Here is a 22,452-nt window from a genome sequence, read left to right on the forward strand (position 1 = left end):
TAACTGGCACAGTATTTTTATGTCTTCTTTCTTCCTTTCTTCGTCCTCACCTATCATTTCTATTCTCCTTTTCATGTTGTGTATAAGACCCTTCTTGGTATCCATGTCTACGTCACTCCTCTTATGGCAGTATATCCCGGCATCGCGTTTTTTCTGTACCACCTCGTCCTATATTTTCCTCCTATTTTCTCTATTGTCATATCCATGAAGTTGATTTTCATCCCTTCTTCTACTTCCGTTTCTAACCTAATTCGTCCTCAATTGTTTTAAAAAATTTTTCCAACTATCTCTTAGTTCCTTTCCATATTCCAAGGCAATTATCTACATATCCACAAAACATTATAAGATTTTGTCCTCCTTCTTCTTTCACTTTCTGTTCCCATTTGTTCATTACGATCTCTGCTAGTATTGGGAGCAGTCTCTAATCTATGCGTAGACCCTCTTTTATCCTCACCGATTTTTCACCAATCATGCAAACACTATTCTCCTATATCAGCTTTAGGACCTTCAACACTTTTTCCTTTTCCATTTTCTTATAATCTTATTTTCCAATTCTTCTTCTATTGTTTTTGACACGTACTCCCTCTTAATGTTCGGAAACATTGCCTTTACATCAACACTGAACAATATGGTTCTTTGTTTTCTGTCTCCCACCTGTTCTAGGGCACGTTTTACCTCCTCTGTATTGTTCACTCTGCTACTTTCCTGTACTTCTCTTATCTCTTCTGCAATCAGCTTTATTTCTTCTTTCAATGGTTCGAAAATGTTGTTCCTACAATCCATCACCGGTCTTAATTTAATTTCTTTTTTATGTATTTTCGGAAGTCCTTTCATATTAGGTACTCTTCCTGTTTTATTCATTAATTTCTTAAAATCTTGTGTTTCTGCATCCTCCATTATTTTTTTGTTTCTTATTTCATCTTTCATATATATATATATATATATATATATATATATATATATATATATATATATATATATATATATATATATATATATATATATATATATATAGATAGATAGATAGATAGATAGATAGATAGATAGATATAGATATAGATATAGATATATACGTGTGTGTGTGTGTGTCTAAAAGACTTTAATTTAAACCTCCTTTTTCTATAGTCGGTTAAAATACAAGTCATTTATATAACTTGTTATATTATTGTTTATACACACACACACACACATATATATATATATATATATATATATATATATATATATATATATATATATATATATATATATATTCTAATGTTTTAGGCACTATGAGGTGATTCGCTCCCTCCAAATGATCTTTCTGGATCCCCTGATGCCTTACAATAATAATTCATTCGTATTTCTTCATGTTATTTATTTTCTTCTTTGTGAATATTTTAAAGGCTTGGATAAATTGCAGACAACGACGGAAGAAGTGGTAGTGTTACGAAAAGAACTGGAGGATATGAAACCTTTGCTTGAAGTTGCTGCTTTGGAAACGGAGAAAACGCTGAAGACAATCGCCGCTGATACCGTAAGTTCATAATTTCTTTATATTTTCATAGCAAAAAAAAAAAAAAAAAAAAAAAAAAAAAACTTCAAGATAGTAACAATTTAAACACACAGTCAGATACACATTCTTTATTCAACACGGCAATACTGTACGGTGTGGTTTCCATGCTTCAGGCTTTAGTTAATTTTTCATGCTTTGTTTTGTTATTATTGCTAATTTTTATTTGCTTTATCGTCATATATTCCATATTATATCTATTCTTTTAGTCTTTCCACGGCCTGTTTCATTTTATGGTTATTGGATCAAAACATCCACTTAGTGCTCTCAACGGGTCGGGTCGAGTCGGATTGAAGACCGATCCGACCCGACCCGTGACCCGAATTGACTGACCCGACCCGACTGACCCGAACTGTGATCCGACCTGATTGACCTGAGCCGACAACCCGACCCGAGCTGACCCGATTGACCTGACCCGATCCGTAACCCGACCCGACTAGCACTACATCCACTATATTTCAATCAAAAATTTTTTTCTACGTCTTATATCCTGAGAACTACCTATAATGTAGCCAAGCTCAAACTATAACTTAACTCAATATGATGTGCTTATTCCGTAGAAAATACGAAAACCGGATTTAGGGCCGTTCAAAAATTTTGTAATCCCTTATCCACAAACTAATTATTGGCAAAGATCACAATCTTTTCGTGCAATTTTTTATCATTCCTAAAATTTTTGTCCTTTAAATCTCTTAATTTGAAGAAGTTTTGTTGCAACTACTTTGTATTTAGAAGTTTTATTTTGAACTCTTAATGTAGAACATTTGCTAACCACTGGCCTTATCGGGACGGAGACAAGTAATCTCTCTCCTGACGTCCCGATCAAAGACAATCATCCATTCATTCATTCATTAACACTTTTGCTGCTGGGTTTTAATAATAAATTTCGCTTTCTGTCAGTTTAGCGAATACAATATTTATCGGTATTGTTGAATGCAATACCTACAATATTGCCTAGCTACATTCGGGCTTCGTTCGTTTGGGTTAATAACTTATCTCAAGTCTTACTTGGACATGAGATTGGAGGATCCGACGTAATCATGTTAGGATATTATACGGCAATGTATTCGATTTATGCATTTTAGATTGTTTATTTTTCATTATCATTTTCTTTGTGGGAAGTTTGTTTATGAGAAAAATTTGTCGCCCGTCAGCCTTTTCCTGATGAGGACAAATATTCTCAGAACTGTCGTTCCCATATCTTTATTTTCAAATTTTATGAAAAGCGTTTGTAGGCCATTAGGTCTAGCATAATGCGGAGATATACAATCAATCAATCAAATTAATTATCTATTCTATTACATTAAGATTTCGTTGTTATGTATACAAATCTGACTTATATAATAATCTCACTTAAAGGTTTATTTAGTGTCTTAGCAGTGATTGGTTTATTAAAGTCATAATATGAGTTTAAAGTGAATTAGGGGTGAAGTACACCCTAAGGCTTAATTAAGTGATGTTGTGTTTGATTTAAAGTGCATGGCGTATAAGAAATAAAGAATTATATTATGTTAATTAGTATATTTTATGGAAATAATGTATTGCAGGAAACCGTGTTTATAAATGTATAAGTTTTGGATAATGTACACTCATGTCCAAAATGATTGTCGCATATCTATAAGTGTCTTCTTGTAAGAATATAACTTGATAATGATTTTACAGGCTACTTTTAATACTGATACTATGTGTATAATCGTGAAAAGTACATTTGTGATAAATTTCATAGGAAAAGAATCGCAAATACCGAAAATTAGAATGAATAAAACAAAATGTTGCTAAATGGACAAAAAAAAAGTTTTATATTCGTTTTATTGTTCTTATTTACTGCTCTTTTGACATGAAATTTGGCACATACGTGTCTTTGCCGATTATACACATACTAACATTATAAGAAATACCGGGTGAGTTCGTTATCAAATTATATTCCTACAACAACATATTTATAGACATACGACAATAATTTTGGACATTAGTGTACATAGCTGCCAATTATTTTGAATATTCTGCTTTGTGTCATCTATGAATGCCTTTTTAAATGCTAAAAATTGTAACATCTGATTGTTTGTTTTTTTTTTCTTAGGACTACTTTGTCATATTTACGTGGTGATTTATCAATGAACGGAACAATAAGATTAAATATTAAAAAAAAAAATAGGCCAATGTTTTACGTTAGTGTTTTGTTTATTTTAAAATTATATGTATGTATAGTAGCCTATACACCAATTTATGTTTCCTGTAATTAACTTAAAGATTCTAAAACTTATAATGTATACAGTGTTTTTGTTCATCGACTGCTGTTCTCTGTAATGCACTTTTAAAATGTGCAGTACAGTACGTATCAACATTTATAAACTACTGGCCTACAAGGTAGAGACCTGCACGGACCGAATTTTTCGGCCCGAGCCCAATCCAGCCCGAATGTACTTAGGAAAGTTTTGGAGATTTTCGGCCCGAGCCCGGCCCGACCCGATAAGATTTTTTTTTAATTCTTGGCCCAAGCCCGGCTCGGGCCCGATAAATTTTAAAAGTTTTTGGCCCGACCCCGGCCCGATAATTTTTTTAAAAAAATTAGCTCGAGCCCCAATCTTTCACAAAATTTAGTATTAAACTTGACCTCAGCCTCAGAAACCTTTTCTAAACTCTGGTTCACAACCTGACGCTTGCCTCCCGAATGGTACCATTGCCTTCTAGAACTTTGCTTGTCATCGAGATAACAAAAACTCCATTCCTGTAACAAAAATCTAACTTAATTGATTTTTAGCACAAAGTGAAGATGGCAATATTGTTTAGCGACAGGCAAAACTTTCCCATCCCTTCTTGTCATATTTTGTTTTCAGTGAAGGTCAAGGTCAGGACTCAATTTACCGCTCAATGCCTGCAATCCTCTATAGTGAAAGTGGAGCCGCTAAGCAACACAAACAGTAAATAGCTATTGCACTCTTTGTAACATTTTTCACGGGCACACTTCTTCAACGTTTGACTTTATTCCAATTATCGTTAAACGAAAGTCAATAATTATTAAAAAATTGCAATTAATCGGCCCCAGCCCGGCCCGACCTGAAGAGAAATCAGTGTCGACCCGCCCAAGCCCGGCCCGTGCAGGTCTCTACTGCAAGGTATGAGTGGGACAGGAAGTGAGAATTATAGAACTCCGGCCTGTCTTTCCGCTACATTAAGACCACGGTGGCTTAGTGGTAGACCGTTCACCTCTGGTGCGTGGGGTCCTTGGTTCGATCTCAGTCCGCGCCAAGTGAGCTTTGTAGTGGAGAAACACCGTGTGTGTGTTTCCTTGGGTTCTCGCGTTTCCTCCCACTTTCTTCATTCCACCATTTCATTCATTTCTCCTCATCACCATCGCTTTTAGCCTAGCGAGCATAAGCGTGGAACATAAAATTTAAAGATTTGTGATTTCTGCTACATTAGATCTGGTAATCATGAGTCTACTGTAACCCAAATGTCCTTGAGAAGCCATTTCAACTAAAGTTCGAATTGAGTAATAAGAGTAATCAGCTTCTCAGTCTTGTCACGTCAGTTGATTGTCTGTGGAGAGACACGATTTGGAATCTGATGAACGCAGCACAACCACAACTGACGTAAACACCTTTGTTATTTCCTTCAAATTGGGAAGCCGAGGGTGGACTCCAACAGAGAAAGGATGCGTCAATATTCGCTTCTTCTCTAACCAACATCACTGTAATTCCAGAGATTTCACGGTTCACGTGGTAAGAGAAAGAGTTTTCGCAATTAAATTCTTGTTTTGGCTGTCGGCTGTTACCAAAGCGATAATGCAATCTGATGGACTCTGCTGCTTTCGAGATTCTGTTGTAATGTCATTTACTTTCACAGTATCTAGGAAGTCGCCTTTCATCACAGATAAACCGTACACATCTCCATTTTATCATCGTGTGTTCCTGGAAGTTATTCCTCATTTTAATTCTAGGATTAACCTCTCACTGAAATTAAAGTACCAACACAAACAATCTTGATTTGTGAATTAGTAATTGAATGGCTTTTTAGCAAAAAGAAGTCATTGATTGTGAATCATGTCCGGAATATCATCTGTGGATATAGGGACTTTAATACTCTTAATATGTTTCCTAGATTGGTAGGTTCATTTGTTGTTTAACAACCCGTTTCTGCACTGATCCTATTACGGTTGGGAATATAGCTTAACGTGATATCAATATGATCTCCCATCGGGAATCAAACCCAGGTCTTCTGTACCAAAAGCGCACATACAAATAACATAATCACGCGAGAGATCATCAAACTCGAACTCGGAGTGTAAAGTATTGGTAATGGCGATAGTTTAAAAAGAAAAAGAAATTGTTTTTGGCATTGTTTGAGAAAGAAATTGTCTTATTAGGGATGTGTTAAATGGTAATGTAAAAGGTAAGATTAAGTGTTGGAGGAAAGAAAAACGATACAAAAATATAAAATATGTAAACATAACCGAACCTTACATGGGAGATGAGAAACCCAAAAGTACTAGTATATTCGACGTAGAAACGCGCATTAATATTAGGTATTCCACGTAGCAAGCTGTAAACTAAGCACATTGATCTTGAACGAAGAGAAAGGAAAGGGACGGAGGGGTAAAACCAGGGATGAAAAAAGAACCACTCTGTTTGTTCCAGAAATGGAGAACCCATAATAAAGTTAGGAGCGGTTCCAAAACCGGTCTGATTGTTTTGTTGAATTTAAGAACCGCTCTCAGAACCGGTTCTATTGTTTTATTAACTTTATAAACCGCTCTCAGAACCTGTTCCATTGGTTTCTAAACTTTAAGAACCGCTCCCACAACCGGTTCCATATATTTCCTATAATTAAGAACCGCTCTTGAAACCGGTTCTGCGTTTTGACCATGGTTCAGGAACCAGTTCAAGAACCTGTTTCGTTTATTACGAAGTGGTTGTGGAATCGGTTCTCGAAAATGAAGAAAAGACCAGAACCGGTTCTGAGATGTCAAGAAACTACAGAGACCCGTTCTTGTGTTTAGTCTTTTATGTAAGGTAAAAGTGGACCTGGATTTTAAATGTAAGAAAAATCTAGAAGGGATTCTGATGCTCTTTCTGAGACGTCAAAAGAAGAAAGGTCCGATGTTTGTACCAGATCTGAAAACTGAAACAAAAGGCTGGTTCTGCGACAGTCGGTACCGGTCCGTAGATACCGTACGAGAACAAGTAAGACATACCTGGGATGTCCCATGGACATTCTATTTACGTCGTGACGTCCATAGGATATCCACATGATGTCACCAGGATATTCTCTGCTATTAGAGCGACATATTTGAGAAATGTTAATGAAAATGCAGTGAAAAACATTTGAATAAGTGTATTTGTTTCATGCAAATGCAGTGGTTTTGATTTCATTGTGTGTGTACGTGTAGTCGAGAAGCCGAAGCCCATCAAAAGGCGAAAGTAGTGAGAGTAAGCGAAGAATACAACGCGTTGGCCAAGTAAGCTTTAATCATGTAGGGTTACCAAGTCTTTCTGTTATTTTTATTGGCGGTGAATGATATTTGTTTCATGTGCAACCAAACAGGTTGATCAATTAACCGCATATATATTTCGAACATGCTTATCATCAGAGGTAATCAGAGTCAATGCTACCTTCCGTTGCTTTTTCAACCAGACTTTGTTTTCTCTGTAACCAATAATGGGCTGCTAAATTTATTTATTTATTTATTTATTCCATTATTTAGTTTCATAATTATTCCCTCAGTCGACTATATAACTCCAGTTATAGACGGCGTACAGTTTATGTTTACATATAAATAAATATGAGATATTTGTCTGCAATAGGATAATATAATGATTGTAATTAAAATACATGCATTAGTTAACTATATATTATTATATGTGATAAAATAGAATTAACGTTATAGAATAGAACAAACTAAGATTAGTGGAAAATAAATTAAGTAATAAACAAATATTAGATTCACAATACTATCGAAAAAGAAAAGTACAGTAATTTGAGAAAGGTACATTTGTGATAAAGCTCTAATATGAGATCATACATGTGGAGATAATACATGGATGTGTAGTACAAAAAGAAAAAAGAAAAGAAAGAAGGAAAATGTAATAAAGCAAAGAATTGATTTTCAGATGCATAACATCAATATAAGACAAATTAATATTAAACGAAATAAAAGAGAGCAATTTCTTACATCAAAGGTAATAGGTTTTTGGAAGGATAAAGTGCGTGGAAGCTCTTCACTAGCAACAAATCACTTCCCAGTTAGAATTTAGGATTTAGAATTCTGGGCTTTTGGCATCTATGGTCATGTTAACCCATCATATTTGAGAGATGATATCCCTCGACGAGCACACTATCCGAAGGGGAAGGAAGGAAGCGGCCTGGGACCTGTAAGTTAGGTACCACTCCGACATTTGCCTGATGTGAATGAAGAAAACCCGGGAAAATTTCGTTCAGTATGACTGACCTGAAAAAGCTTTGTATACATTTTCGACTGAGTGTCCCCACCGGGGATCGAACCCTGGAACCGCTCGCACCAACGGCGAGAGTGTTATCGATTACAATGACTTCCCAGTGTCAGCAGGATGGTTATAATGGTAATGTATTTTGGAGAAAAGAAATAATCACACGATGTCGACATAATTAATATGGTTTATTTGTCTCTGAGATTTGCTCATGAAATTCAAAGAAAATATTACTGTTATCTTGGAATTGAATGGTGAGTCAGCCATGCGTTATTAGTGTGCAAGAAGGCATAATGAGATCGATTCCCTCTTCCTTTTGTTTCATTGACATTTCAAGGAAGCGTTCTTGTGTTTTTCATTACAGATACGAAATGTTTCGTACATAAACTGAAGGAAGTTGACGAAACAACCGCAACGTAGGAACATCATTAAGATGGTTTGTTTTAAATAATTCTACTGAATATTAATTATCTGAAATATACAGTATATCTGGAGCATGAAATTAATGTGACGTTGGTCTTTTCCTCCGTGAATCTTTGAAAGATATTCTCTTGATCGAGTGCTTTATACGAGTGGAAAAAGAAAAACACAAAATTTTCATGTTTTTAGAGCAGCTACTTGTTTAAGGCTTTCCAGAATGCTACGTTCACTTGAAATCAATGTTCATTAATTACGCAATGATCACAAAGAACATCAGAGATTTACGTCTACGAACTAAATCATCTAGCTCTTGTCTAGTATGGAAGCAGCAAACAATGTATCCTAAGAACAAAACTATGCCAGTGCTGATCGTCAGTTCAATTACCTCAGATGTAAACCTACGTTTATTATTGTAGGCAGGGTTGGATCCAGGATTTTCTGAAGGCGGGAGTGCACCAATACCTACCGCTACATTTCAATTAAATTTGTATATTTTAAATGCCTTTAGGCATCTGTGGTGTGAATAAGGAATATTATTTGCTTGGTGAATCCTTTTCCTTCAACCTTCAGAAAATCGACGTAACCTATTCCTTTTGCAAAACTCTGCTTTCTTTTAAACCCCAAACGGAAACATGGCAGCAGAAAGTGTCGGAAAGTGTAGCTACTTTCACTGCTAGCCTCTCATTTTAGATAGTGTATATTTACGACGAAGGGGGTTTACGTGCACCTTTGCACCCCCTAAATCCGCCCCTGATTGTAGGTTAATAAGGTTAGGTCTACAGGGTATAAATTATTATAAATTACATAAAAAAAAGAATGTAGGTAGGGATGAAAACTGAGCTCAACAGCTATCTTGAGAGGTTATGCTTTAATACAGAAATAAAACTCAATTATTTTAAGTTGATAAAATAGCAACTAGATTAGGTAGAAGGTAAAAAGGGAAGAGAAGAAGGGATTTAACTGTTATTTTTGGAAATGAGCACTTGTCTTATTGTTCTTGGTCCATGGTGATGTAGTTGTTCCAAATGATGAATTGGTTCTCCGAAGGACTGTTCCACTCCCTGGTTGGCAATTGACGAAACCAAACTAATGTTGACGACTGGATTTCGTATCTCGTCAAATCTGTCTGGGGCGATGAATGAATTGTTGTGAAGGTTCAATGGTGATATCCGAATGATGGACTTCCCGCGGGACTGCTTCTGTTGCGATGAACTTCAGCTCCTAAAACTTCGAGATGATGGAGACGGCTTCTGCCTTTAATAGTGACTGCATTTTGTCGCACAATCCACGTTTAGTTCACAACTACCTCCTTGAGAAGTGTCTCCAATAATTTTGTTAGGAAAGCGTAAATCTGTCTTTAACATTGCGGAAGGAGGGGGGAGTAAGACTTTTTTTTTTTTTTTGTTAAGCGATGCTCAAAATATTTGTGAAGTTGAAAAATAATCTTGTGGAGGATCAGGGAGCAGAGTTCTCTTCAACATTGGAGGCAGGCAGATTTGAGGCTTATTCTGAGGGGACATCAATTTCATCTCACTTTCCTTTGTGGCAATCGGACACAAATCATCACATTTTTCCCCCCAAAAAACGCATTTCAAATCAGATTATTGGGAGGACAGTCTCCACAGTTCCAATAGTGGAGGGGACATGTCCCCCTCATCCCCGCGGGATTTGCGCCTGTGGTTGTAGCTCGTTCAACCAGAACGCTCATGTAATCTAAAGGAATATGGCGTGATGTAAAAGAAACACTAGTCTTTCTTTTATTGGATAATTTTACAATGCGGAAATGAATGTAATGATTTTACAAATGCTTGTCTGACAATGTACAGTCGTAATCAAATGTTCTTGGAGCTGAATTAATGAATTAAATAATTTTGTTTTAACAGTGATTTAAATAATCCAATAAATTTGTAATTATAATAACTTTTTACTTAGTTCACAATATTGCAGGATGCTGCACACCATTCCGGGTACTCCCAGCATTGTAGGGCACTGAACAAAACAGATTGTGTGCAGCTACACTTATTGATATGTAGTATTTACATCCATTAGCTAGAAGTGCGAAAAGATTCCATTAACTCGTTCTGCAAAAGTAGCCTGTGATTGATTTCTTGAATTGAATAGTTGTTAACCGAACCAGATGTTAAAATTTCTCAGCTTCTTGAAACCGTTTGTCAAAATTGACTCTTTACCTCAAGTACAGTATTTATGATAGACAACTAGTTCAGTGGTACTATTTTATTTTAAAACTCAATAATCAAAATATCAATATAAATATGTTATAAGACTTAATCCTAGTTACCATTACTAGCATCATTGGATCAAATAATCATATAGTGATAATGTAAACTCTAAGTTATTAGTATTAATTAAAATATAATTAAAATACAACATAAAAAATCTGTTTCGGTCATGTCTATTAATGAAGTGCATGTGTCGACCATTGGTCTTCTAGTGACGGAGAAAATAATCTTGCTGATGAAATCTTCATAAAACCGTAATTGAGCTCCTCCGTGGCTAAGCGGTTAGCGTACGCGCCTTTGGCGTGGGAGGCTCTGGTTCGATTCCCGGCGAGAGATCATGTTGTTCGGATTCCACGTTAATCAGTAGGTCCACGTCTCATATAGCCTTGCTGCTGAACGGGACGTTAAACTCAAAATCAACTCAACTCACCTTAAAACTATAATTATCATTCGTGACGGGGACAAATAGCTTATTGCTGACGTCACAATTAGAACCTATTCATTCATTCATTCAAAACAGTTGTATATTATAAGATACGTAGACTTTATTCGACTTTTATTGAATATGAAGTCATTTTCATCAAATCTTCCAAACTATTACCCATGGTTGCACTTGATTTTGTCTACTTGTAGAAACATAGTTTCACAATAACTTTTGTAGAAATTTTGTAATTTTCATTAAACATTATAATTGTCTTAACTTACGCTTTCAAATGGGACCTATTGCTTGAGGATTAACCTGTAGGTTAGGAATGAAATTGCCTCAACTTGAGAGGAATATCTTAGGATAACGTTTGTAAAAATGTTAGATTTTCATGAAATATGGTGTACTTTTCCTTTAAGGCTGAAGAATTACTCTGTTTATGGGAATGAAAATGGTAAAAGGGTATGGGCATGAAACTGTTCAATTTAAATGTTACTTGTAAAAAAAATAATAAATAATAAATAATAATAAATAATAAATAAAGATCTCCCTTGTTTCTATAGTGCACATGATCACTAGTACCAAAATACGCAAGATTACGCAATAAAATCCCAATACATGTGCTGGTACTTTGTACAGTTGAAGTAACTGGAAGAAGCTAGGGTGAGGATTATTCAAAGTTCCTTATTTCAGTGCATATATTTGCTCGTTTCTCGAGGTGTCTAAAGCTAAAATAAATCACTCTGTAGAATGCAGTTGAATTGTGTCGTCATGAATTTTGGATATCCTAAACAATTGTCGAATGTTGGTCCTTCAATGCCAGGTTGATAGCACTAGATTTCGTCGCCTATAACAATGTGATCCATGAGTGAAAGATCTGATTCCACTGAATCCATAAACTGTGTGCTGCACTCGACTTTATGATATTTTTGCTGCTCAGTCAAAGCATGATATCTTCTTTCATCATCTGACAGATCATTTTGCTGCTGTGAAACAAGCATACGAGAATGTGACTGGAACGGAAAGCAAACACGTTCTTCATTATCCTTTCAACAACTGGTTGATGGGCGTACATTTCTGGGATCATCAGAAATATCTTCAAGTCCATCACAAAATCTCGCGCATGATCCAAACACAAGACCATCAAAAGGGCTTTCTTAACTGTTATCATCCCGTAATTTTTTTTCTGATGTTTGCCTAAGCAAAATTCAATGTTCTTCCTTTGTTCTATTATGTACTAACTCATGGGGCGATGGGAACAAGGGTGTATTCGATGACCGATGTTCAGGAGGACGCAGATGCTCTCTTTACCAGATCTTCACATGTTCTAGAAAATAAGAATGTTATAGCACAACTTTAGATTAGGAACAATTTTCTGTTATTAACAATCCTAATTTTAAAAAAGTTGTAATGGTGATATTTGTACTTTAAGTCTAAGAATTACAAGAAAAGATAAATATTTATTCCTGTGTTATTACAAGGAAAGATAGATATTTATTACAAGGAAATATAAATATTTATTACAAGGAAAGATAAATATTTATTCCTCTGTTGTTACAAGGAAAGATAAATATTTATTCACCTGTTGTTACAAGAAAAGGTAAATATTTATTCCTCTGTTGTTACAACGAAAGATAAATATTTATTCCTCTGTTGTTACAAGAAAAGATAAATATTTATTCCTCTGTTGTTACAACGAGAGATAAATATTTATTCCTCTGTTGTTACAAGGAAAGATAAATATTTATTCCTCTGTTGTTACAAGGAAAGATAAATATTTATTCCTCTGTTGTTACAAGGAAAGATAAATATTTATTCCTGTGTTGTTACAAGGAAAGATAAATATTTATTCCTCTGTTGTTACAAGGAAAGATAAATATTTATTCCTCTGTTGTTACAAGGAAAGATAAATATTTATTCCTCTGTTGTTACAACGAAAGATAAATATTTATTTCTCTGTTGTTACAAGAAAAGATAAATATTTATTCCTCTGTTGTTACAACGAAAGATAAATATTTATTCCTCAGTTGTTACAAGGAAAGATAAATATTTATTCCTCTGTTGTTACAAGGAAAGATAAATATTTATTCCTTTGTTGTTACAAGGAAAGATAAATATTTATTCCTGTGTTGTTACAAGGAAAGATAAATATTTATTCCTCTGTTGTTACAAGGAAAGATAAATATTTATTCCTCTGTTGTTACAAGGAAAGATTAATATTTATTCCTCTGTTGTTACAAGGAAAGATAAATATTTATTCCTCTGTTGTTACAAGGAAAGATAAATATTTATTCCTCTGTTGTTACAAGGAAAGATAAATATTTATTCCTCTGTTGTTACAAGGAAAGATATGTATTTATTCCTCTGTTGTTACAAGGAAAGATAAATATTTATTACAAGGAAAGATAAATATTTATTCCTGTGTTGTTACAAGGAAAGATAAATATTTATTACAAGGAAAGATAAATATTTATTCCTGTGTTGTTACAACGAAAGATAAATATTTATTACAAGGAAAGATAAATATTTATTCCTCTGTTGTTACAAGGAAAGATAAATATTTATTCCTCTGTTGTTACAAGGAAAGATATGTATTTATTCCTCTGTTGTTACAAGGAAAGATAAATATTTATTACAAGGAAAGATAAATATTTATTACAAGGAAAGATAAATATTTATTCCTGTGTTGTTACAAGGAAAGATAAATATTTATTCCTCTGTGTTACAAGGAAAGATAAATATTTATTACAAGGAAAGATAAATGTTTATTCCTGTGTTGTTACAAGGAAAGATAAATATTTATTACAAGGAAAGATAAATATTTATTCCTCTGTTGTTACAAGGAAAGATAAATATTTATTCCTCGGTTGTTACAAGGAAAGATAAATATTTACTATAAAGAACATCTTCAACGAACTTGAAAGTTCTTTACTGTATTATTTATGTCTGTGGGCGTGTTTGTGTGTTATTTGCGAATTTTTCAATCTGAAAGAAGTGGTGGAATTTTTCCCGACACTCTTACCATTTCCGATACATTGACCAAAAAAAGTGCTTATTTCGGAATATTTAAAGAGTCATATTTCGGGAACCGTAAGTGATAGAGAGATGATATTGGTGTTGATCAAATACCTAAGAAGATGGTGAAAATTTTGGTACCAAATAGTAACTGGTGGCCACAAGTTATATCTACATTTTCAGTATATATACGGTAATAAAAATTGACAGCTCAATATAGCTAATTCAATAGATCCCCTAATACGCAGGTTCCAAATATGTAAGTGTATTATCTATTTTATTTAATCAAATAAATTGAATATACAATTTCATATAAATTTCGAAAAGAAAATAATTCTTTTCAAATTCGTTCTCGCAATGCTTGTCGACCATTATCAACTGGTTATATTATAAAACTGAATGGTATAAAATAGTGGTTGCCCATTTAAAATTTGCTACTCTCAACTTATTTTTACGCTATTTTGCGTTGCAGACGTCTGTTTTCTGTTCCAGTGATCACATTTAAACCCAGAAATTGTTTTCTTTTCGTTTTCCTGCTTTCGTAGGTTGCAATAAATATCAAACTTTGCTTCAACGTTGCGTAAAACTTAATTGCACTCCAAAATCCAATGCAATATTTAAAAAAATGCCAGATAATTTAACTAGATTGTCTCTCTTAAATGAATAACTACTAATTAAGATTTAATTAATGTAAAATTTCAAAGGATTTTCTCTTTTTCTATTTCCTATACCAATGTTAATGCTACATTACCTGTTATTGTTCAGTGTTGAGGTTTTTCTTTAATCATACGCATTAGTCTCGATTCAGTTGCTGTTTCATTTGAAACTAATTATGAAAGTCTAACTTAGAAACTGAGCATTAGTTTTATTGGACCATAAAAATATGCTGTGATAAAGTAAGAATTAACTTGTTTCTCTCACTCTATTATCATTCTCGTTGGGTTATTATTTTTTTTTTTTTATTGGCGTAAATATAATGATATTGTCCGTTCACTCTAGGATGGAACATTGTTTACAAACAACAATTGTAGTGCGAGCGTCAACACCTTGCCTCTCACCCCTACATGGTAAATTCATGGTTGCCAGGCACATGAATCGCCGAACCGAATGTACCTACTTCTGCACAGTCATAGAACACTTATTATAACTACATAAATTGCTGCTTTTGGGATGACTGAGATATTAACTTTATGACAAATCGAGTTAGTTATAATGTAATACAATCTTACATATAATGCACACTCAATTTTGTACAAGTGTTCTTGTTCGAAAGTGTGCGAAAACCTTGTACGCCTGGCAATATTGGAAACATGCAGCTTGTATTGTAAATAATAAACAGAGAAAGCAAACACCGTTAGGTTCGCTGGACATTGTTGTTTTCATGATAAGGCGACAGAAACATATTGTACTGATTGTAAACAGAGGCTGGGAATTTCGATGCGAGTATAGGTGGAAATATTCTCGCCATATTATTGCCTGTTGGTGAAGGTTTGCAATGTTGCAAACTGCCAAGTCTAGAATTTCATACTAATTGAACGAGCTTTGAGAAGGATTAGTGTGATGCAATAATTATAAATACTAACAACCATAGACTTAAAGTATTAGGAAATAAAGCATGCTACTGTAAGAAGAAGATAATACACATTGAATTACGTGTTCAAAGTACAGTATAAAGTGAATTTTAACATGTAAATATTTTAAAACAGTACGTATTTACCCTGTTTGGGTGCCCTTACCAGACACTGCCTAACACAAAAAAGGCATTAAAATAGGTAAATCGAGCGTGGGTATGAACCCAGCTCTGGCTGGTATTCCTTATTAAGGTTTTACTCAGTCCCACGAGGTGAATGCCTAGACGATAGCTTCTGTTAAGGCAGGAGCAGATTCAGGACGGACTTCTGAGGAGGGTGGTGGGTTTTAGTACTGCTACTTAGAGCTACTTTTAAGAGCTCCATACTCTGGGATGGGTTTTATTTAAATATATAAAATAAGAAAGTTTCCTCTCCGGGGTGCCCCGATCGTCCCCTGGATCCGCTACTGCTGTAAGGCCAGAATTGGGCCAAACACTGAAGCCCCAGAATTGACGGGAAATATATTACGCCAGAATGTTGCCAACACTTCCACAAATATTATGGTGGTGGGTTCCGATATCCCTTTCTCGTTTATGTATGTTTAAATTCATTATGAAGTAAATGTAGAAGTGTTTCTTTCATTCTCATTTTTAATTTCTTCTCATTTTTCTCATCCTCGCTCTCTTTTTCCGACCTTCTTAAAATCTGAATACTATCCTCCTGTGAGATTGTTTCTCTCCACGACCCAAGGTTTAAAGAGACCAACCTGATATAGTTAACTATTAGCAGAACTGTACCAATAAATTCACATTACAGAAAGTGCCATAACTTAGATTTTTTCTGGGGGTAAGCATTAATACGTGTATTTGGGCCTCCTAGAAAAAGTTTTTTCTCATTCTAAGGCCCTCCTCTTTCTATCTTTCTCTTACTATTTATGTCCCCCGGAGCCTGTGGTCCTCCCTCACGGCAAGGTTTGCGGGGCCGGTACTTATCCCCCTGGGCCCCTACCATACATGACAAATTAATTCAGGGGACAATATTGACAAATCTCAAAACCATACGAATAAATGTTATTTCTAGGGCCCCTAATAGTAGACGTTTTTTTACTGAAGTGGGCCAACGACTCACTTTTGTTTTATTTACCTTTTGTGCGCTGCTTTATGTAATGTAGTGAAACTGTTTGATGCTTCATTTATAATTTCATGTTCGTATCGTAAATGGATTAAAAAATTTTTGCCTCAAAATGGGCCCCTTCGAACGTCGAGGAACCTCCCTGGGGGGCAGTTGCCCCTCCCCTGCCCCACACAAGTTACGGGCGCTGATTAGAGAAGAAGTAAACTGTTTCGAAATTTACGCAACTTGCAAATACCAAACCCTACTAGAGTTAAAGTTGATGAGTTAGTGCCACTGTTACCACTGCAATAAGGGGAAAGAAGGGGAAGGACTGCTAAGATTCGCTAGCCAGTTTTTGTGTCAAAACACAGCGTCAAGCTACAGTAAACGGACAATACACTGCATCACTAAATGATTTCAAAGAACGAGAGATTTTATTTTGAATTTTTAATGTGCAGCATGTATCTGCCGTTGGTCTTATCGTGATAGGAACAAAAAAGCCTCGTTGCTAACGTGTCCATCAGATATCAAAGAACGTGCATGTGTCCTAACTTTTATATATATATATATATCCAGGGTGGCCCATTTTAATCTTTCACGGAAATATCTCGAAAACGGTTGAACATAAATGAACTGGACAAAAATTCAAATAGTAAATACCATGGGGCAAATCGAATGGAGATATCGCAGTTCCCCCGGGGCCGCTCTTCAAGGGGGCTCGGGGCCCAACTTTAAAATTTTAAATGGAAACATGGGGCGAGTGACACCTCATTCGATAAATCTTTAAAAACTAAAAACCGATGTGGCAAAAGATTTTTTATGTCGGTCACCGTATTCAAAATGTCTGCCAAGATATGTTTCCTGTATCAGATAAACGTCCAATAGCACTAATATGAAAACGGTTGAACATAAATGAACCAAAAAAAATTCAAATAGGAAAGCCATAGAGTAAATTGAATAATGTTGTCGCGGTGCGCCCCAGGGCCGCCTTTGATGGGGCCCACACCCAACTTAGAAATTTTAAACTAAAATATGAGTCAAATGATACCTCGTTCGATAGATCTTCATACACTAAACAGCGTTGTGGCAAAAGATTGTTCATATGGGTCACCGTTTTCAAAATGGCCGCCAAAACATGGTGCCTGTATCAGATAAAACGTCCAGTACCACTAATATGAAAAAGGTTGAAGATAATAGCGGATCAACAGAATAAAACTCCTATAGGAAATCACAGAGGGTATTTATCATTCCACGCCTCGAGAATAATCCAATGGAGAAAAATATTGTTAAAGTATAAGTAGTGCTCTCAAACGGGTCGGGTCGGGTCAGGTCAACTCGGGTCGGGTTATCGGGTCGGGTCAGTCGGGTCAGCTCGGGTCGGGTTGTCGGGTCGGGTCAGTCGGGTTATCGGGTCAGGTTGTCGGGTCAGTTCACTTTGGTCAACTGAATTTAGGTTGAGTTTAAACTCGGCTGGAGTCGAAAGCTGCTGTTTTTCACTAGCTGCCTAATTAAAAATAGCAATTTTCAATTGATTTTATAGAAACCATAAATCTATTTTGAACACTTGCAGCTAGTGTTTTTATGATAAATGCTTATTTTTCTACTTGTGTGTACTTTAATTTTTAAATGTGGAAGATTGATTTTACCAATCGACTGTAATATTAATATCTACGCCAGTATGGAGTCTGGATTTAGAACAAAACTAGAAGTTGTTTAAGCAACGCCAAAAGAGAGATTGGATATGGACGACCAAGCCCAAGCAGGGCCGCGGTGGCTCAGTGGTAGAGAATTCATCTCTGGTGCATGGTGTCCAGTAGCGTAGCTAGAGTTTTTTCAGGGGGGGCCAAGAGGATTTTGAGGGGGACATCTCCAATTATATATATATATATATATATATATATATATATATATATATATATATATATATATATATATATATATGTGTGTGTGTGTGTGTGTGTGTGTGTGTATCCAAGGTGAATGTTTCCATCTTTATTGTTCATGATTTTACTCTTTGGAAAACAGTGAAAATATAAGAATTTAGTACGTCAAACAACTAGGATTCATTAATGCAATTGATTTCTAATATAAGTAAATAGTTATTTAATCATGGCGTTTAAAATATGTGTAGCTGGTTGACTTAAGTGGAAGCAAATACACTTTTACAGGTAAAGAAAATAACTTATAGGTTCATGCCTCTACTTGAAGAGGATCTTTCTATTCGTGTGAGCAGCAGCAAACATATCCACAACTTGTTAAAGATCTAACGATTTAGCAATTTTCTTCTCAATATAAAGTAACACTAAGTTTTTCAACCTATCATGAGTCATTGACTTGCGTATACAAGTCTTTAATATTTTCAAAGAAGAGAATGACCTTTCACATGTAGCACTAGAAACTGATATAATCACAGAGATGATACCTAGCTTGTAGGTTTCTAGGAATGCGTTTTTGTAGACACAAAGAAGATCAACGAAATTCGTTAAGGAATCAGCTTTCGTTTTCTTCTCGTCTTCATACAACTTAATTGTTAGAGCAACCCACATTATGCTTTATTTCTTGTTTAATTATGCATTTTTTTAAATTATGCTTTATTGTTAATTTCAATGATTATTTTACATTAATCGTGTATAATGTATATGTATTATACATCAAATATTCTAAATATCTTGATCTATTTATTGATATTTTTTGCAACTAGTTTCTCTCATATTTAATGAACTTTCTACTTAATTCATTGTAAAGAGATATGCTTTGCTCGAATAAATTTTTTCTATCATTTGTGTGCGCCTTACAGGTACATATATACAGAAAGGGAAAGTAAAAGATGCCACCAAAAAGTACAGAAAGTGCTTAAGTTCAAAAAGTAAACATAACAATACAGTGATGACGCCAGAGGGGGGCAAGGGGGGCGAGCGCCCCCCTAGTAGCTACTTCTGCCCCCCTGACTGCCATCTAGACTGCCCCCCAGACTCGTACAATCTTTAAACATTCTTCATGTAGTATTATATATCAGTATCATAACCAATCTCATTGACAAATTGTAGTCTACTTTCGATGAATTTACTATGTGGCAGATTAATCCTCAAGCTTTCTTCTTTGAGCGTCTGGGTATATTTCTGTTTTCTAATTTAGCCCCTTTTGAGGTAAATTTTAGTTATACTTCTTTCTTATGATTTTTAATAATTGTGCCTAGCGAACAATAGTAGATTTGGTCGACTTGTTTTCTTCTCATTGGATCAACTTCGATTGGAAACAAAAGAAAGGTAAAACCAGTTACGTAACTTGTTTGTATTTGTCCAGGTTTGAAGTTTTCAGTTTCATATTTTGTTTTATTTAAAACTTATTTTTTCTGAAACATTATTCTCGGCTTCCAATATTCAGAGGATGTGCTTATAACAGCTTAGTTTGCAACTACCAGGGCTTAATTTTTTGAAGGAGATAAAAAGAGTTGTGTTTTCCCTTCCTGCAAATGATAATAATAAAATTATGGAATGAAATTGATTCCCAATAAAATATATTGTCAGAGTGCTGATCTTTAGTTAGTAATTGGTTTATACTAGTGCTCCTTTACTTATTTTGTTTCAAAGTACTGACGTGACGTCTACCATATTGACTAGGAACTGCTGAAAAATTCGTAGCCCAACCCAGAAGGAGTGCACGTGGATTGGTGAAGTTTTACTTCTTCTCTTCCCCCGAGTCAATATACTACCTTGTACAGTGCTCCAGCTTTTGCAGAAAAGTTTAAAAAATCTAGATTTCCTCGCACCACTGTTCGTAGCACTACCCCTATCAGATCTAAAATGGCGTCTTTCAAGTGTTATTTAAGTTTGGGAAATAAGTACACGTAATAGTTAGACGGAGCTAAATCTGCGGAATAAGAATGATGATCTAGACATTGAAATCCTGGATTATGCAATGTCAGTTATGTTCGCAGGGGCTTGATGGACAGGTGTATTTTCCTGAAGGAACAGAATTCCTTTCTTTTCATTTTGCGCAGCGTTGAACTTTGAATTTTTCTTTCAGTTTTGTAAGTAATGTAGAGATTCTGGATTAAATATCTGACCATTGAGGAGGTAGTCTACCACTCCATACTTATACCAGAAGAATGTTCCAAACAGTTTCTCAACCTACTTCTGTGTCTTGAACTTCTTGGGGCGATGGAGAAATGAGTGCTACTAGTCCATTGACTGTTGTTCCGATTCAGGATCATAGTGGTACAACCATATTTCATCTATGGTTACTATTCGTCAGCGAAATTGATCAGCATTACGGTCAAATTGGAAGAATACTTCTCTTAATGCCGTTACCCTTTTATTCTCCTGATATATATTTTGGGAACCCATTATGACGAGAACTTGCGCATACCCAAGCCATTCTGAATTATGCTACCGACGAGTTCCAAAGAAATGCCCAGAATCCCTGACACAAGTTTTGCTGAGAAGGTAAAAACTGAGAAAGCGGGGTGCAGACCTCAGACTATAATAAATATAAATAGCTTAAATTATTTTTGTCACACAAAAACTGGGGTGGCCTAGGCCCTCCGGCCCCGGGCTATATCCACCACTGGCTGAAATGCTGCAATTTTCAAGAATAATGTCACAAATTGCATCCATGATTCCAGGAAGAGTCATTGCTTTTAATCATCCTGGATGTAAAGCATAATTTGTTGAGAAATTGCTACGTTTATACTAAGCCACTTACTTCTTCACCACTATATATAACGGAGGAGAGTCCCGTGCAAATAGCCGCCCCCGAAAATGTATCTGCCCCTCCTTTGCCCCCCTAACAACTTAAAGCTGGCGTTGTCACTGTAACAATATAGTATGGAGTTCTTGCATACTATTCATTGTTGGCGGAAAAAATTCTTCTTTTACTTTCTTTTCTCCACATCAAAGGATTACACCGAAAGTTTACAGAAATGAAAATAAGCTTTTCATTGTTGCATTGTTATGTTCTCAATGGTTTTGCATTGTAAATATTGGCTTTAAAAAATACTAACACAGTATGTTAAACTTTCAGTTAAAGAGAATTTTCCAAGAATTGTGCTATATATTTTAAATTATGCTTTATGCTTTATTTTCTAAAATTATGCTTTTAAAACTAGTTTCCCAATGTGAGTGCATTTTGGCGTTCACCCAGTGTCGTGACCATAGTGCTCTCAAACGAGTCGGGTTGACCCGACCCGATCCGACTCGGATCGGGTCAGTTCGGGTCGGGTCGGGTCGGGTTGTGGGGTCGGGTCAATCGGGTCAGCTCGGGTCGGGTTGTCGGGTCGGGTTATTCGGGTCGGGTTGTCGGGCCGGGTCAATCGGGTCAGCTCGGGTCGGGTTATTCGGGTCGGGTCAACCGGGTCAGCTCGTGTCGGGTTATCGGGTCAGGTCAATCAGATCGGATCACGGTTCGGGTCGGTCGGGTCGGGTCGGGTCATCGGGTCGGGTCAGTAAATTCGGGTCACGGGTCGGGTCGGGTCGGTCTTCAACCCGACCCGACCCGACCCGTTGAGAGCACTAAGTATAAGTGACATAATGCTAAAGAGGAAAGCTAATTGTTAGAAAATTATCTTTGCGATCTCCCTGCGTAAGTGGGTGAAGCGGGAATGAATGGTAAAATTTCAAATGAGAATCCCACTTTTACTTGCAATAGGTATGTTTTTTCTCAAACAGTTGGG

The 22,452-nt window shown here is 35.7% G+C and overlaps 1 protein-coding gene across 1 annotated transcript in view; it reads left to right on the forward strand.

Moving 5' to 3' along the window:
- The window catches only part of LOC145670651 (dynein axonemal heavy chain 1-like), a gene marked incomplete at its 3' end in the record, with an annotated part of 1,762,390 nt that overhangs the window by 1,334,885 nt on the left and 405,053 nt on the right, over window positions 1-22,452 (forward strand). The window contains 1 exon segment of the mRNA XM_081739441.1: window positions 1,386-1,516. Within this exon segment, the coding sequence (XP_081595567.1) occupies window positions 1,386-1,516 (131 nt within the window).

The sequence above is a fragment of the Thermobia domestica genome, chromosome 14 (genome assembly GCF_964235325.1).
Source record: "Thermobia domestica chromosome 14, izTheDome1.hap1.1, whole genome shotgun sequence".
Taxonomy (NCBI): Eukaryota; Metazoa; Arthropoda; class Insecta; order Zygentoma; family Lepismatidae; genus Thermobia; species Thermobia domestica.